General features: G+C 43.4%; 1 protein-coding gene across 1 annotated transcript; it reads right to left on the bottom strand.

The window, feature by feature from the left end:
• Positions 1 to 329: 329 nt before the first annotated feature.
• LOC144945751 (uncharacterized) lies at positions 330 to 16,491 on the bottom strand. Its single transcript, XM_078874718.1, has 18 exons — positions 16,372 to 16,491; positions 15,520 to 15,672; positions 14,946 to 15,151; positions 14,165 to 14,253; positions 13,573 to 13,700; positions 12,765 to 12,917; positions 11,778 to 11,983; positions 10,797 to 10,882; positions 9,941 to 10,068; positions 9,150 to 9,284; positions 8,265 to 8,467; positions 7,465 to 7,559; positions 6,646 to 6,761; positions 4,654 to 4,775; positions 3,487 to 3,619; positions 2,494 to 2,706; positions 1,026 to 1,196; positions 330 to 440 (listed from the first exon to the last, which is right to left on the bottom strand). Exons 1-18 carry the CDS (start codon positions 16,489 to 16,491, stop codon positions 330 to 332), a joined length of 2,568 nt encoding a protein of 855 aa, XP_078730844.1.
• Between the last annotated feature and the right edge of the window lie 601 nt (positions 16,492 to 17,092).

Raw genomic sequence — 17,092 nt, 5'->3', positions numbered from 1 at the left:
GTTGTAGATTTCAAAATGTCCGTGTACACGTGGTTTTTTTGCACACGTGGCGCTGGACGCCCTGCATGGACAACCTCCCAAACGAAACGTTCCATCCCGAGGTGATTTTTACAGGTTCAATATCTGAATAAATAAGTGAATACGTTTCATTGTCTTATAATATTAACCACAAAAAAACTGCACCCGTTATTAATTTATGATAGACGCATGCTAATTGTGTTATAGTCATCCATCACGAGCTTTTGTTACAAAGGAACGACACGTGTGAGACAGTGATTGATTGAGGACACAAAGCCCCCAAGGAACAAGGTAGCAGGAGGAAATGATGGCTACACTCCACTGATGACTCCGAACAAGGGTGAAACTGGAATACGATTGCGCTGCTGCTTCTGCTGTTTAAAATAAGTTTGACTCTCTTGAGTTGTCAGCCCAAAGCAAGACTGTGTGCATTCCATTTCGAGGTGCGGTGTGATTTTGCTTAAACCCGCAATCTCACCCTTAGCACTATCGAACAGTTGTTGCTGTTCACGGTATTTTCTGTTCGTGATATTTAACCCTGTGCTGTCACGGTTTGCTCAGGTATGTATGGGACATGTTAATGCCTGTTTTGTTTCCAGAAAAGGGAAAACCCCATTCTTATTTTTGATACCGGCAAAAAAGTCTCGTAGATATGACTGCCCTATCCATGCTATAAATGCTCTAATACTTGCGTTGTCTTTGTACTGTTTGCCTTTTAGGGTTGTCTGGTCGAACACTGGTGAAACAAGGCCATGAAGAAGGCCGCCGTCTCTGGTGTAGGCCAATCCGTTTCAAACACAATGCGTACATTATCTGAGCATGCTTGTGTGCATGCTTTGCCACAAGTATGTGTTCATTATGCAGACTTGATGCCTTGCAAAAGGTATATATTTGGTGTTTGAACATAGGCAAAACCTATTCTTATTAGGTTTGCTCAGGACCTGTTTTTGTCGTGTGGTGGTGGTGGTGGTGGTGGTGAAACCGCGGGTGAGATTTGCCGTACTGACCTTGTTGACAATGACCGACTGAATGCCAGGTGGCAAGGTCTGGATGTTGACACTCATGTTGGAATTGATCATGTAGTCTTTCAGCTGGTCACCGTTCATGTTTTTGAAGGTGTCGCTGGAAACTCCAGACACCAGGGTCCCCAGGCCTTCCAAGCTTGTGGAGCTGTTCACCTGCACGGGACACACAGACACAAAAGTAAAGGCGCCTCACCTTATGCACGACAGAAAGTGCTGGGGCGAGTGCTGCCACCAAGAGGCTAACAAGGCCAGCACAGCACACGGAAGGCTTTTGGCGCGACCACCGCTATGCCCAGCTCCCTTTGTTTACCCAGTGCCGCAAGTTAAACACGGCACTAGGCGTTGCTTTCAAGGTTGAATCGAACTAGGGGCAGGTCTAGAATTGATATCTCTGGTTACGGATGGTAGCGGTGGCGGAGAATTCAATGCAGGTTCCTTGTTTTGTAGTGTAGGGCATTCACCCTTTCACCACTGCTCCCCACACGTGTGGATGCACACACAAAGACACATATCCCCTCGTGTAGTCTTGAACTGACTTTTGGGGGAAGTGCTGTTCGTGAGCACCTACGAAGGCCGGCACAGCACACGAGAGCGTCGGTGGTCAACACCACATACAGTGGCGTTTATTTACCTAGTGCCGATGTTTTTACACACCGCACCAGATACTCATTTAAGGTGGAATCAATCTAGGCGAGGCCCATGACCGGTTCAGATAATCATCACTGGCGTTGGCCGTGAGCAGGAAATGGACTTGGGTAGCTGGGTTCTTAGTGCAGCGTGCTAACCACTACATTATCGCTTGATTGACTCCACTTCTCGATAAAGCCCCCCCACAAGCCACCACCACCCCTCATGATCTTACGATGGAACAATTGATCCAGCTCACGAACCGAGTTCATCACTCCATCTCCTCGGTGGATGTCCTTACGGGTGTGTTCCATTCCTCGTTTGCCACTCCGCTATAATTATTGACCATCGAGGCAGCCCTCCTTCCAGCCATGACATGCCCTACCCAAACCCAATGATTTTCCTTAACAGGTTGGATGATAAGGTTGCACTCATTACACACAAATTAACCACAATGCCTTGCTGATTTCGTCAAGGAACATAAACCATCACACGAACTCTAGTCATCCTCGTAGCGGCTTTTTGGATAACCAGCAAACAAAGATGCTTTCAAACGTGCTTCTGCAGCCGTCTGGAATGCTCTTCCTTCTGATATTAGTAAGCCACTGAAGCTATGCACTTTTAAATTTAGTTTGAAAGCTCAGTGCAAAAGAAGTTCAACATACATACATGCCATTAACCTCCGTATGTTGTTTCATCCACGTGTTCCTCTTTATGTCTCTCATTGTAGTAATGCATTGTTTTATCTCCTGGTTCACAAAAGGATGCGTATTGACATGCCGTCGGTGTTAAAGCTTTGGTCTAATCCCTTTTGAGTACTCACTGGATATTGGTTGCCCAGCTTCTTTAGGAGTTGGCGTGTCTGTCCCAGACTCCAGCCCGACTGACGTCCGAGTTGCGGCAAAGTGTTCAGGACCAATTCGGATGTGAATTTCTTGTCGATGTCGGAGAACGGAACTGCAACGACGGCGCCCCTCAGGCTCTTGATCACCTCCGGCGTGTAGTTCGTTAAGTGGCTCAAAATGATCGCGTTCAGCTGCACACGCACGCACGGCAGCCAGGGAGACACAGACAGGACATGACCCGGGGAGTGACGTTTTGGTTTTTGGAAAACAAAAAAGGAATATATGAAAAAAATGTAACTTCATGAAATCATAAATGTATCCTACATTATGAAATGCATCCCTTTGTGTTCGAGAATGCCTCAAGAAAGCAGATGTCACGGAGCTACCCGTGAGATCCCTTCAACTGACCTCTGGTTCACACAGTCGATGGATCAACACACGCTCACCCTCTTTGCATGCGAGAGTAATGTCCATCACATGACACTAAGACTGGCGATCGATTATGAGAACTGGAATTTAGCCAAATTCTGCGTAGAAAAATAGGGAAAAAAGAGTGAATAGTGACCGGCTGAGACCATCAACTCACGACACGTGAGCACACCGGTTTATCACGACTACCAAGATCCTGGATTTGAACTCCATGATGTTAGCAATGCCAGCCGGAGTGCTCTGACCTCTGAGCCTCATGGCCACCTCCGGGAATTATATATTTTTAGACGTATTTGTGGGTTTGTAACATTTTCCCAAAATGCTAGTGCTGTGTAATATGCCCTTCGCCAACATATATAACCTCTTGTTGTAACAGCTCTCCCGCTGTGTTCTTCCTGGTTCAGCAGTTCCACTGCTGGATTATTTTTTCCGCTTGAGGACGACCGCTTGCGTTGCGATCGAAACGTCGTGAAATATTATTTTAATTTTATTTTCATACGTACGTGACTTTACCGAAAGAGTATGTGACAGATTTGTTTTACCTTGTCCTTATCCTTGGTGTTTGTCAAGGATGCTTCGCATGTTGTGAGATTTGACAGCAACACATTTAAATTGTCCGCGGTGAGTTCAGAGCTGTATGCTATCACGTACAAGCACAGAAGCGGATTCGGCACACTGGCAACGCACACGAGCACACAAACATCCCACGTTAGCAGTGACCGCTGGCAAGAAAGTGCTGTTAGCTAGGATTGCATTAACTCAACCCGACGGCAATTTGACGTTTTCCTAGGATTCAGGTTCGTGATTTGTCTCAAATATCAATAATTTTTTACGCTTTTCATCTAAGGTTGAAAGCATTTGTGCTTTAGCTCTGTCCGTCTGTTTGTAGCGGGACAGGGGGGCTGGGAGGAAGGTGACGGTAATTACTCTCATAGATATGATGCAATATGACTTGAGCACGAGGATAATGTTGTGTTGCTGCTAGGAACTCATTCTACAGAAAACTGGATTCATTTTTCCGAGGGTTTTGCCAAAGACATGGAGATTAAAAAAGAAAACAGCGCTACGTCGATTATTATTTCCGCTCATGACGGCCGTGCATCACGAGCCGTGTGAACTCCTCCCGCTCGGCTCAGGAGGTTGCGTTTTTATTGGTAAATAAATAATTCCGGGGGACAAGCACGTGTCGTAATCGTTACAGAATCCATACATATGCGTGATTTTTATTCCGCTTTAACCCCCCCCCCTTCCCCCACACACTGCAATTTCATGAATAGTCACAATTCAGGGTCACAATTTTGATACGTTTGCTTCAAAGGCATTTGGCTGTGGTCAACCTGTTACATGTTAATGGATTGTATTTAATTGCAGGAGAACTCCACTGAGTCTTAAGACTGAGGTCACAGGAGGTTCCTGCATTGGGATATTTGTCCAATTCCATAAATGAGTGTGTTTTGCATTCGGGAGGAAACCAGAGTAACGGGAGAAAACCGACACATATCAGGGGATGAAACTGGAAAGCAGCATATAGGTTAATTCAAGAATGAAATGCTGTCCTGACAACAGTTTCTGAAAAAGCTTGTAGGATTGACCTGCTACACACATTAGTCCCAAGCAGTCTCTACTGAGACCTGGGGAGATGTATTATATTCAGGTTGACTTGATCACAGGAAGACATGAGGGTAGCATGGCTTATAGATAAAACTCACCTCGTCAAATTTATCTTTCCCACATGCATTTGCTGCACCAGGTAATTGTTCATGTCAGTGGTCAGGTTGTTTGCATTTGCGAGTTGGTCCAGGGTGCTCTGATGGATTAAGAACTCCACTAGCTGCACAGAAACAAGGAAGACAATCAGGAACGTGCATGGATTCTGTAATGCATTAAATACAAAAAAACAACCATGCTATCGACAATAACGACCCTTTTGATCAATTTGGCCGATCTGTGGTAAAGTCTGTCATAGCAAAACAATGCTTTACTTAAGTTTCATCTACATTGGATCATCTTTAGAAGCATTATCGTGACCTTCCACTATCGACAGACAAACAGATTGAACCAGAATAGGTTTTCCCCTTTTTTTTGTTTGCATTCTGACCAAAAGTATTGTGGTTAATGCAGACATGATTCCTTGTAAAAGGTTTCAGTTTGGTGTTTTAACATCTTAACACCTGTTTAGTTGCCAGAAAAAGGGGAAAACCTATTCTCAGATGGAACGAGTTACGTTTCCATTTTCAAGTATGTATTGGAAGGGTGGGGGGAGCATACAACCCACGGCGACACGAGGACTACAGCTTTGAAACTGCTCGCAAATAATATTTGTACGTCACTGCAAATGTCTGGCAACACCGTGTTTCTAATTTTACCACGCTCAGTAACTTGTTTTACTACAAGAAGCATCTTTATACTCAGTCGACAGGCATGCTCTTTGTTGTCTTATAGGTGTGTCTTTGTTAGTGCATGACCCGCCGAGCATATCTGAAAGTTCTACTAAATGTATGCACCACATGAAAAGCAAACACATGATGCATTTTTTTTGGTCCAATAACCTTTGTACCATTTCAGATTCACGTAACAAGACGATACGGGGGAATGCTCCCGTGGAGTAATGTTTAGCACCCTGGAGTTGCAATGCAGACATCGCCAGTTGATTCACCTGGCACGCTAATCAAGACAGTGGTGCAAGTCTATTCAAACACCCCCCAACTCTGTCCACCCAGCAGCAAAAATGGATGAATAACAGTCAAATAATGGAAGAGTAAAGTGTTGGTTTCAAACACGTAATTCTAGATTTGAAGCTTTCGTGACTGCAAGGATTCATACTCTTAGGTTTTTTCGGTAAAGTCACGTAGGTAAAAAATAAAATGAAAAGTTAATAAAAGTAATAATGGAAATAAAATAAAATAATAAATAATTATTTCCATTACTACTTTTATTAACGTTTTATTAAATTTTTTACCTACGTGACTTTGCCAAAAAAACCTAAGAGTTTCAAACACGTAGGCTTTCGCGACCAATATTATCCGTAATTAATGGGGAGGGGTTTGGGGGTTGGGGGGTGAGATGGCCTAAACAGAAAGTGTGGATACTCCCAGCATAACTAAGCCGACGGTGCAGACCACAGCACCGCGGAGTGCAGCTCTCTGGAGCTCCCTCCACGAGAGCCCCTCCTGCTCGCAGTGGCGTGAGCAAACAATTCCAGGGTTGCACCTTCACCGTTTTACGTTTCTCAGCAGATGCCAGAGGTCGCAACCGGGTACCCGATACCCGTACCCTACCCGATACCCGGCTACCCGTACCCGGCCGGGTACGGGTACGGGTACCCGTTTGCGACCCTGGTTCGGCCGGGTACGGGTATGGGTAGGCTGTGAGTCACTGGTGAGTAACCGTTTGTCACTCATTTCGGGTAGGGTACGGGTAGGGAACGAGTACCCGTACCCGGCCGGGTACGGGTACCCATTTGCGACCCTGGTGCGGCCGGGTATGGGTACGGGTAAGAAATCAAAACCCGTTTGCGACCTCTGGCAGATGCATTGATGAAATCGTTTCAGGAGGAAACATATCACGATGAGACTTACTTTACCTTTAAGCCCCACGTGTGCTTTTGTCACTCCGTTCGCATTAATGTCTCCTCCTGCGCTACATTATAAACACGCAGACGTTCACCTGCTGGATGTCGTGTTCATCGGACGGAGCGTTACCTGACTATTATTGGTGACCAGCATCTCCAGCTCAGCTTTGTTCGTCAACAGGAAGTACTGCTGCAAGTTGTCCGTGAGATAGCTCTTCTTTTCCACGTAGCACGGCGGTCTGGATGCTATTCGACAAAGTTGAGAGAGAAAAAAAAAGGATTAATTGAAGTAACATCATCATTGGCATTGACAACAGTACTTCGTCTTTGGAGGAAAATACATCTTAACATCCTCAAACGTGGTATGAAGAAGCCTCTATGCATTCGTGGATTTATAAATGGCTGTCAAAAAAGCATGTGTTTTGTCGTCATGTGTTTTTCATGCATTTGTAATGCGGGCGTAAACGGCCTCGCGGATGTGACGTCACGGGGGGAGGAGTTAGGTCACGTGGGAGAGAGGGATCAAGTCTTAAGGGGGAGAAACCGGAAGAGCAGGAGGAGTTGTTGGAGAGAAATATAGAGTGATGCCACGCAGGGCGGAGGTTGGAGGGTGGCGAGATCGCCACACACCCAGGATAAGTCTCGGCACCGTCGGCCAGCTGTGACCGAGCACGGAGGAACGGGGAGCCGGTTGAGGCTGCAGTGAGGGCAGCCGGAGGCCTGCACGAGGAGATCAGCAGCAGAGCTGCATCAGAGTGGAGTGAGAGGCTACGGGAGCGACGGCAGCATCGGGCTGCCAAGCGGGGGAGTCTCGGAGAGAGAGCCGTGTGGGGCAAGTGTAAAGAACCCCAATAAAGGACATCGAAGACAGACACAGTGGTCGAGTCCTTTATTACACATTTGTAACACAATCTAATTGACACGATTAAGACTGAGAAATCTCACTCACCGCTCGTACGGTTGAGATTGGCAACCAGCCAATCATGCACAGCTATCCTATTGTCAACCGTCAATTTGGTGTAGATGTTTTTAAATGGATCCACACTGAAAGGCAAAAAAACACATGGGAAAATTGCATCATCGGTGCAAATCTGCCAGACAATTGATGAGAAAGCAACATTGCACATTATTTAATAATTAATTGGGTTGGGTGCAACAATATCCAAAACGCAACAGTGAAATATATCAAACAAACACCCTCCAGCCTCTCACTGTCATTACATTGTCCATCTATTTTGTCAATCCACTGCTGGATGAGGGGCTCCCCATGCCTTTGTTGACCATGGGCGATGTTTAACCATACTTCACTATGCTGGTCAGTGCGGCTTGGTGAAGGTGGGGGGAAGTGTGCAGAACGGAAATAAATTTTGCTACACTGCACTCTCCAGCCTACAAAGCCTACTTCACCTGTTTCATGCACACTGTGGAAGTCACACTTATGAGGTCAGGTGAATTCTGGGTAATTTGGTAATATGCCCCCACTGCGTAGAGATTTGTGAGCTAAAGTGACCTCCATTCACTCTCATAGAGATCTGTGAACTAAAGTGACCTCATTAAATCTCATAGAAAATGGTTAGCTACAGCGCCCTCATTCACTCTCTTATAATCTTCTCAGGATTAGCATGGGATACATCACAGACTGGGCATCTATTACATAACCAAATACTGCAACACAACGGAAACCGTTCGCGCGTAGGACACCCCAAACTTTCCACTGTGCTTCTGTGCCCCTGGTGCAAATTCACTCACGCAGAGGCGTAGATTTTGCAGTCGCTTAGGGAGACCAAATCCAGCGCGCCTTTGTTCACGTCCGGCAGGAACATGGGCATGTACGTCGAGAACCACTTTGTGGACGTCACGTCGTTGGGGCTGCTTTTGAGCTCTTTCCCAAACCTGCCGAACGCCGAGGTCACCACCGCGCTCTTCACCGCGCCGTCGAGTGAATTGTACGACTGTTGACAACCACGAGGAGGACAGGCCGAGCACGTGTAACATGGTTATTATCATCATCGGCCATGATCAATCCACTGCTGCATGAAAGCCTCCGCAAGCGGAACCGCCCAGAGGTTCCTGGAGGCCCAGGGCAGAATGCTATGTTGGGACCTCATTATCGATTAGCGACAAAAAGAAAAGAGGTCTGGTTAAGGGGCTCTCTTTTGTGCGTTGCCACCCCCCCCCCATCCCTCACCACTGCTGAGTGACCTCTGTGCACAAGTCGTTATCAATTTCAGTGTATTTTAAAGGTCATCATTTTCAGAATCTTTACTTAAGACTAGAAGCATTTGATGAGCATTAGATGTCAGCATTTTATTATATATGCTTTCAACACTGCTGTGATATTTTGAACATCATCATTGGTTGATGCAGCACAGGTCGATGATTGAACATTATTCGCAAAAACTGCATTTCTTTTCAGAAATTCTAGTCAATCATTGACCCGAGTCACCTTAACAAAATTTACTTTGTCCCAATGGGTTATATTAAAGTTTTCCAACTTGTGGTATTCATTCCCAGGCAACCCCGGTTAATCTTCCGAGATAATAGCGTGTGATCGGGGTGCATTCTGGTTCATTTTCCGTTCCATCCGTGAGCCTGTCCTCTGTCAGAAAGTGGCCATCGTGAGCTCCCACTCACGGTCGAGAAGTTTTTGTTGTAAGACTCGAGCAGCACGTCGATTGGAGAGTAGTTGTCAAACAGCTGCGTCATCGCGCCCGAGTAGTTGGAAAACGTCGTCACGTTGAGCAGCGCTAGCAGCTCATTGGCAGGTACCTGAGATGCGGAGCAAAGCAAAATGATCGTCATTTACTGCACGGTAGAGTTTCCGCTGTTGTGTCGCGTGTCGCTCTCCCCGGTGCGTTTTCATCGCCCTTGAAAGATGAGACTTGTCTTTTCCGAGTAGGGGTTAAATTGTGCTTGCTAACGCCATCCAAGCACTGACCGGTGCTGGGAGCAAAGCTGAATTCATGCAGTTCCCGAAAAAACTCCGGTACGTGGGGGTGAAGCGTCACAAAGCACGCCCAAACAACATTCGGTACTAACAGGAAATGCATCAGACAGAGTATTAATCACCATGTACGTGTTTGGGTGCATATGTTCAGCATGTTTACTTGTGTGCGAGTGCACACACGTCTATGGCAATGTACCAATCTTAATAAATGTGATTTCAAATGGCACCTCCCCTAGCAACATAATCAACGAATGGCGAATTAATTGTGCATTGATTGCATGGATTGTGCAGGAATTGCACATGAATTGCACGTGTGTTGTGCATGGATTGCATATGAATCACACGTAAAATTGCACTGGCAATATGCATGGGACTCTGCATGAATTGGGCATGGATTGTGCAGGCATTTCACATGGATTGCGAGTTGATTGCGCATGAATTGCAATGTTCATGCCAAACGGCAAGAATTGTCACGCACGATGCTTGCGTTGTTGTTCAGGATGGACAGTAAGTCGGGCAGAATGAGGTTGCTCTTGAAGCCACGCAGGGAGGAATCCAGCCACTGGGTGGTCGTGTTCCCAGGGATGAAACACCTGGGGCTGGAGCCTGCAAAAACCATTAGGTACACAATAACAGTGATAATAGGAATTAATAACAAAAGTTAGAAAGTGTATCAAATACAAGCACATCCAGAAGACATTGCAATGTGCATTTATATACCGTCCAAATGCGATGTCATCTCAAGATGCTGTACAGAAGCAGTGGACATTTATTTTATGAAGAAAGGCAGGCAGTTATAGGTGGAAGTGAGCCCTCTCTAATGGCAGCAGGGGTCAAAGTAACCCATTACCTTGTTTTTTTCGGTAAGGTCACGTAGAAGGGAAATAACAAAATAATAATAAAATATAAAACAATAAAACAAAAAAAGATATAAAACAATAAAAAAATATATTTTATTATTTTATTATTTTCCTTCTACGTGACTTTACCGAAAGAACCAAGAATATGAATCCCTGCAGTCACGAAAGCTTTAAATCAAAATTTAACCCATTACCTACAAGGTATATGTTACGGACAACCATCGGTTATTAAATGTACAATTAAATTAAAACCCACATGTTCCATCTCAAGGGATATATTGTGAGTTAAGAACAAAAAGAATAGAAAACTCTGTGAGACGCTCAAACATGTTTGCTTCGTAAACATGGTTTGGCTGCTCTTCAGCCTCCCGGCATGATCAATAACACCTGGCCTCTCGGAGATTTCACTGACACACACACTGCTCGCTTCCCAGTGGTGTAAGTGGAATTAATGTCTTTGCGCTGAGGATTTACCATGCGATGACAAATATTTGATTATCCATTTGTACGTTGAGATCTTTGACTCGTTGGAGATCGAGACACCATCCAGACTTCCAACACTGATTCGGAAAAGAGAACACACACACACAGATGCGTTGCTTAAATGGACAGTCTCTCGCAAGAGTGTATCACACAACAAATTATGAACATATTCTTGGTTCTTTCGGTAAAGTCACGTAGAAGGGAAAAAATAAAATAACAAAAATATAAAACAATAAAATTATCACGTCGTTTCGACTGCAACACAAGCAATCATCAGTCGAAACGTCGTGACAATTTTATGATTTTATATTTTTGTTATTTTATTGTTTCCCTTCTACGTGACTTTACCGAAGGAATCAAGAACATGAATCCCTTCCGTCACGAAAGCTTAAATCAAAACATTATGAACAGTTTTTAATTCACTTTCGGCCACAGCATTATTAGTAACAATATCACATCATTATTATATAATAATGTATAGCCCTTTTGACAATCTACTGCTGTATGAAGGCCTTCCCAAGCAGTGTCAATCACGAAGGTTATTAGACACAGATGTTTTAAGTTTGCGGGAAATTTAATGCCGTTCGTCGGATGTCTACAGCAGTGTGCTCACCGCTTCACCAATACCCCACTCCCAATATTTTACACTGATCAACTGCCGTGGCAGGAAATCGAACCTGCGAACTCTGGATTGCAAGTCCAGGGTGCTAACCACAACAGCACGGGGGCATCAGCACATTAAAAGCATTCAAATCACCTTGTGGTGAAAGCTTGTTGAAAATCTTGGCATAACATCTGGTAATAAAATCCTCGTCTAACATGGTCATTAAAAATACCTTTTCAAGTTTTGTGTTATTTTAATCTACTCCAAATTAATTCAAACCAATAGTCCACGAGTATACCGCTGCTTGTATTTGTGAACCAGTGCACAGGACTAGGAAGAGAAGTCACTCTAACTCGTTGGAAGCTCACATGCTCGAGAACACGGTGCAGTTGAATTGCGTGGGAAAGGTGGCCAAAATCTCAGGAGTGATGCCCGGCAGGATGAGAGGGGACAGCCTCTGATTGAACCACGTGGACACATCCGCGTCAGGCATAGCGGCCAGCGAAGGCCCCAGCTTTGTCCACACGCCGGTCATCATCACGGCCCGGGCAGGGGCATCAAACGACTTGTTTGCCTGTGGATGACAAGAACAACGCCTCGCTTGATTCACATAAAAACGACTCTCCACATTCCTCATTCTTGCTGCCTTATAATGAGTTCGGAGGCCACTACAGGACAGGAACAACTATGGAAAGGCAGGAAAGGAAGACAATCCAGGAGTAATTTTGCACATCAGTGGGGAGTCAATGACGAGGACATGAAATGCTTCAGCCTAATGTACAGAATAAATCAATGAGAGGACTATAATTTTGATTCATATTCAATCAAGGTAAGCTCCATTGGAACCTCATTTGCCAGTAAAAACAAATATGATCATTGGTTTTTTACCCTTCTATCTGGCAACAAAACTGACACCTTTTTTACAAGGAGTCATGTTTGCATAGACCTATATACCTGCAGTCATAATGCAAACAAAAAACACAACTCTGATAATGTGCACTGTCCTTGAAGTTGATTGGTCCACACCCAAGACAGATTTCCTTAGAGCCTAGTCTCACATGGGTTGGACCAGATGACGCTATCTCGGATGTGGACCAATCAACTTCAAGGACAGTGCATACATTATCAGAGTTATGTTTTTTGTTTGCATTATGACTGCAGGTATTGTGGTTTATGCAAACATGACTCCTTGTAAAAAAGGTGTCCGTTTTGTTGCAAGGTAAGCTCGTGAATAACCAATGGGTTAAATGTGTTTCAAGAGGGAGTCAAACTGGTGATCTCTGGTCAACAATGCCAGTGTGTCCAGCTTCAACAGTACCACACTATAGTTCTAACTCGCGTCCCGACGCACTTACCACAACGTTAAAGCGATCCACGAATGTTGCCATGTTGTCGGTGCCGTTGATGTAGGGGAAGATCGCTGACAGCAGGGCAGCGTTATTCTGCACGTTGGGCTTGGCAGCGTAGTCCGCCAGTTGTACAGGGGAAAGAAGGTTCAGGACTTCAGCCTAGAGCCATCGGGAGAAACCGTCATGAGATCAGTTGCACACTCGCACTACGTGATTAAGTCACACGTCCAAGAATTCCTACTTTACGAGTTTCAACAATTGTATGGAATGTATGCGCCAATGTTGTTTTTATGCCAATGAAGCAATTTAGGAAAACTAGACTTTAAATTTAAACAATCCAAATGAATGACGAAGCGAAATGCCACGAGAATACTAAAAAATTCTTAAAGAATTGTTCCCAAAATGATGAAAATTCATCAAATGCTAGAATTGAGGAGGTTGCGGGGGAGGAGGGATAATTCAATGCGGAGTGATTAATTTGCGATCAACTAACAAAAAAAATAAAGTGTAAAGGTATCCACCTAGAGTGCAAATTCATGTGATCACTAGTTTTAATGTAAAATGCTCTCAGCCTTGTCTAGACCACCAACTAAAAATAGAGGTGTTTGTGAGAACACATTTCCATGATGTATTTTTCTTTTTTGACATTTGTTCTCACGATGTACACAAAAGATCTGCATTTGAAAAATTTAACGCATCACATTCCCAAAAACCATAATGCAAATAGTTAATTTCCTTAACGCTAACATTGAATGAAATCGGTTTTGTTTGAACACGTGGACAGTTTACGCATGTGGTGTGTGACGTTACTTACGCCTTTAAAAGCTGGGGAAACTTCAAAGTCAGAATAATTGGCAAGGGCACTGAATTTTCCAAAATAGGTGTTGAGCAGCGTGGAGCTGTTGATGTTTTGTGTGCAGGTCTTGTTCATCGTTGTCACATCTGTGGGAATTGACAAGATAGCATTAGGTTCATTGTTGTAATTTCATGGAAATGAGGTATAAATACGTAATATTTTTTAAAAAACGCTTTCATGAAATGTACCGTACTAGTAATGGCAGAACTCCACGACTCCAGGAAGTGGCCCCGAATCTTGGCATAACTTAAGGGGCCGTGGTGAATTAAAACCAACGTCAGTTGACCGTGAACAATTAGACCCAAGCCGAAACATAACATGAAAAATTATGTTTAAAAATATCAATTTTTTTGATAGAATATAGTATTGTCATCAGTATGACATAAATATACCAAGTTTGCAGTCGATACCACATTGGGTAGTGGGTTAAAATTGAGTTACAAGCTTTGAGGATACAACAACAACTACAGACAGAGTTAAAATAAAATGTGTAATAGTCATGGATGTATCAGCTAATTTTAAAAAGATGTAAATTAAGCATTTGACCCACCTGCCACAAGGAAATTGTTGATTTTATTCAGTGCTGCAAGTTGGATATCTTTACTGATATTTCCATAAACTCCACTCAGACTCTGTGAGCTGTGCAACAAGAACAAGCAAGAATATTTCATTATAAAATAGTCAAGTAATTGAATCAAATATGAAAGAAAATGTTACGTTGTGTATTTATGTAGACGTTACAGAGATGGAGATGAGCGAAATGTAATCTACATTTATATTGATCTCTTGTATTTTAATGAAAATACAATGACGTACTGTATGTTCTTCATAGGTAAGAAATCAAAATTTATTTTATTTATCTCAGCAGGAAGTGCCCAATAAGCTGTTAGGCTCTGTTTAATGGGCACCATATGATGGTACAGATGCCACTTTGTTCTGTGAATGCTATTTCATATAGTACTGATGCATTAATTTACGCTATAACACAGTTTCACAGCGAATGTGCACACTGATACTAAAAATATTCAAGTTATGCAAAATGTAAAAAAATTACGTGAAAACTCGTGAGCCATTAGAACTGCCTAATATTTTAGAATACCACACTCAATCTGTTATGAAGAATTTCTTAATTACTGTGATAATTTTTTAAAGACAATATGAGATGTTCCATGAAGTTCCTGAAAGAGGAGCCAGCACGTGGTGTTGCAACATCGGACATCATTCCGAACAACATGCGGTCCAACCCAAATTCACATCACAGAGCGAACACAATGATCCACGAATATGCCACCTTGCCACACAAGTCACTGCGTAACGTATATGCCGCTCACATGCTTGCAAACGCAGTGCAGTTGAGTCCCGTAGTAATATTGGCCACCATCAAGGCAGTAATGCTCGGCAGGAGGAGAGGGGGCAGCCTTTGATTGAACCACGTAGACACATCTGCGTCAGGAATAGCGGCCAGCGAAGGCCCCAGCTTTGTCCACACGCCGGCCATCACCGCGGCCCGGGCAGGGGCATCAAGCGACTTGTTTGCCTGTGGATGACAAGATCAACGCCTCGCTTTAATTCACGTAAAAACAACTCGTCACATTCCTCATCATCGCTCGCTGCCTTATACAGATTTAGGAGGCCACTACTGGACAGGTACAGCTGTGGAAAAGCAGAAATTTAAAAAAATCTGTGAGTCATTTTGCTCATCAGTGGGGAGTCTTTGACGATGACATGAAATGCTTCGGCCTAATAAACAGGAGAAATCCATCACAGGACTACAAGATAAGCTAATAAATTACCAACCTTTAATTTTGTTTCCACAAGGGGTCAAACTGGTGGCCTCTGGCCAACAATGCCAATGTGTCCAACAGTACCACACTATAATTCTAACGCGCGTCCTGATGCACTTACCACAACGTTAAAGCGATCCACGAATGTTGCCATGTTACTGATGTTGTTGATGTTGGGGAAGATATCTGACAGCAGGGTAGAGTTACTCTGCACGTTGGGCTTGGCAGCGTAGTCCGCCAGTTGTGCAGGGGAAAGAAGGTTCAGGACTTCAGCCTAGAGCCATTGGGAGAAACCGTCATGAGATCAGTTGCACACTCGCACTACGTGCTTAAGTAACACGTCCAAGAATTCACACTTTACGAGTTTCACCAATTGTATGAAATGTGTGCGGAAATGTTGCTTTTATGCAAATGAAGCGCTTGAGGAAAATTCGACTTAAAATTAAAACAATCCAAATGACCGACGGAGCGAAATGCCATTAAAAAAACAAAAATTGTATTAAAGAATTGTAACTTGTTCCCAAAATGATGAAAATTAATCAAATCCCAGAATTGAGGAGGTTGCAGTGGGGGAGGGATCATTACATGTGGAGTGATTAATTTGCGATCAATTAACGAACACAAAAAATAACGTGTAAAGGTGTATACACCTCGAGTGCAAATCATGTGATCACCAGTTTTGATGTAAAATGCTCTCAGCCTTGTCTAGACCACCAACTAAAAATAGAGCTGTTTGTGAGAACACCTTTGCATGATGTTTTTTCTCTGTTACCAGTCTGCAGGTATTTTCCTATTTTGATATTTGTTATCACGATGTAGAGAAAGGGCTGTATTTTAAAAATTAAATGCATCATATTCCCAATGTCAAAAACCATCATGCAAATAGTTCCTTTCCTTAACGCTGACATTGAATGAAATCGGTTTTGTTTGAACATGTGGACAGTTTACACACGTGGTGTGTGACATTACTTACGCCTTTAAAAGCTGGGAAAACTTCAAAGTCAGAATAATTGGCAAGGGCACTGAATTTTCCAAAATAGGTGTTGAGCAGCGTGGAGCTGTTGATGTTCTGTGTGCAGTTCTTGTTCATCATTGTCACATCTGTGGGAATTGACAAGATGGCATCGGGTTCATTGCTGTAATTTCATGAAAATGAGGTATAAATAGTCATTAGATGCTTCAGCTCATTTTTAAAATATGTAAATTAAGCATTTGACCCACCTGCGCCAAGAAAATTTTTGATTTTATTCAGTTCTGCAAGTTGGATATCTTCACTGAGAGTTCCATAAACTCCACTCAGACTCTGCGAGCTGTACAACAAGAACAACAACCAAGAATATTTTGTTTGAGATTATAAAACAGAGGCAATTTAAACAACATTTTACGTCGTATATTTATGTAAAGGTGTGACACAGATGGAGATGAGCGAAATGTAATCTACATTCATATCGCTTTTTTATATTTTAATGGCAAAATGAAAACGTACTGTATGTTCTTTTTGGGTGAGCAATCAAGATGCATTTATTTATTTCAGCAAAAAATGCCCAATAAGCTGTTAGACTCTGTTTAATGGGCACCCTGTGATGGTACAGATGCTACCTTGTACTGCGAATGCTCTTTCAGAAAGTACTGATGCATTATTATATGCAATAATACCGTTTCACAGAACATTGACACTCACTACCATCTTGGAA

This window comes from Lampetra fluviatilis, chromosome 1 (genome assembly GCF_964198595.1).
Source record: "Lampetra fluviatilis chromosome 1, kcLamFluv1.1, whole genome shotgun sequence".
Classification (NCBI taxonomy): domain Eukaryota; kingdom Metazoa; phylum Chordata; class Hyperoartia; order Petromyzontiformes; family Petromyzontidae; genus Lampetra; species Lampetra fluviatilis.
The sequence above is the reverse complement of the archived record's forward strand: the minus strand, read 5'-3'. Positions and strand labels throughout refer to the sequence as shown.

Bases quoted from the DNA above. Each gene is read 5' to 3' on its own strand.
- LOC144945751 (XM_078874718.1), bottom strand. From the start codon at position 16,491: ATGATGAACAAGAACTGCACACAGAACATCAACAGCTCCACGCTGCTC. The intron at 15,152-15,519 runs GTAAGTGCATCA...TGTCATCCACAG, and splicing joins TGGATCGCTTTAACGTTGTG to GCAAACAAGTCGCTTGATGC. The intron at 4,776-6,645 runs GTAACGCTCCGT...GTTTCTGTGCAG, and splicing joins TGGTCACCAATAATAGTCAG to CTAGTGGAGTTCTTAATCCA.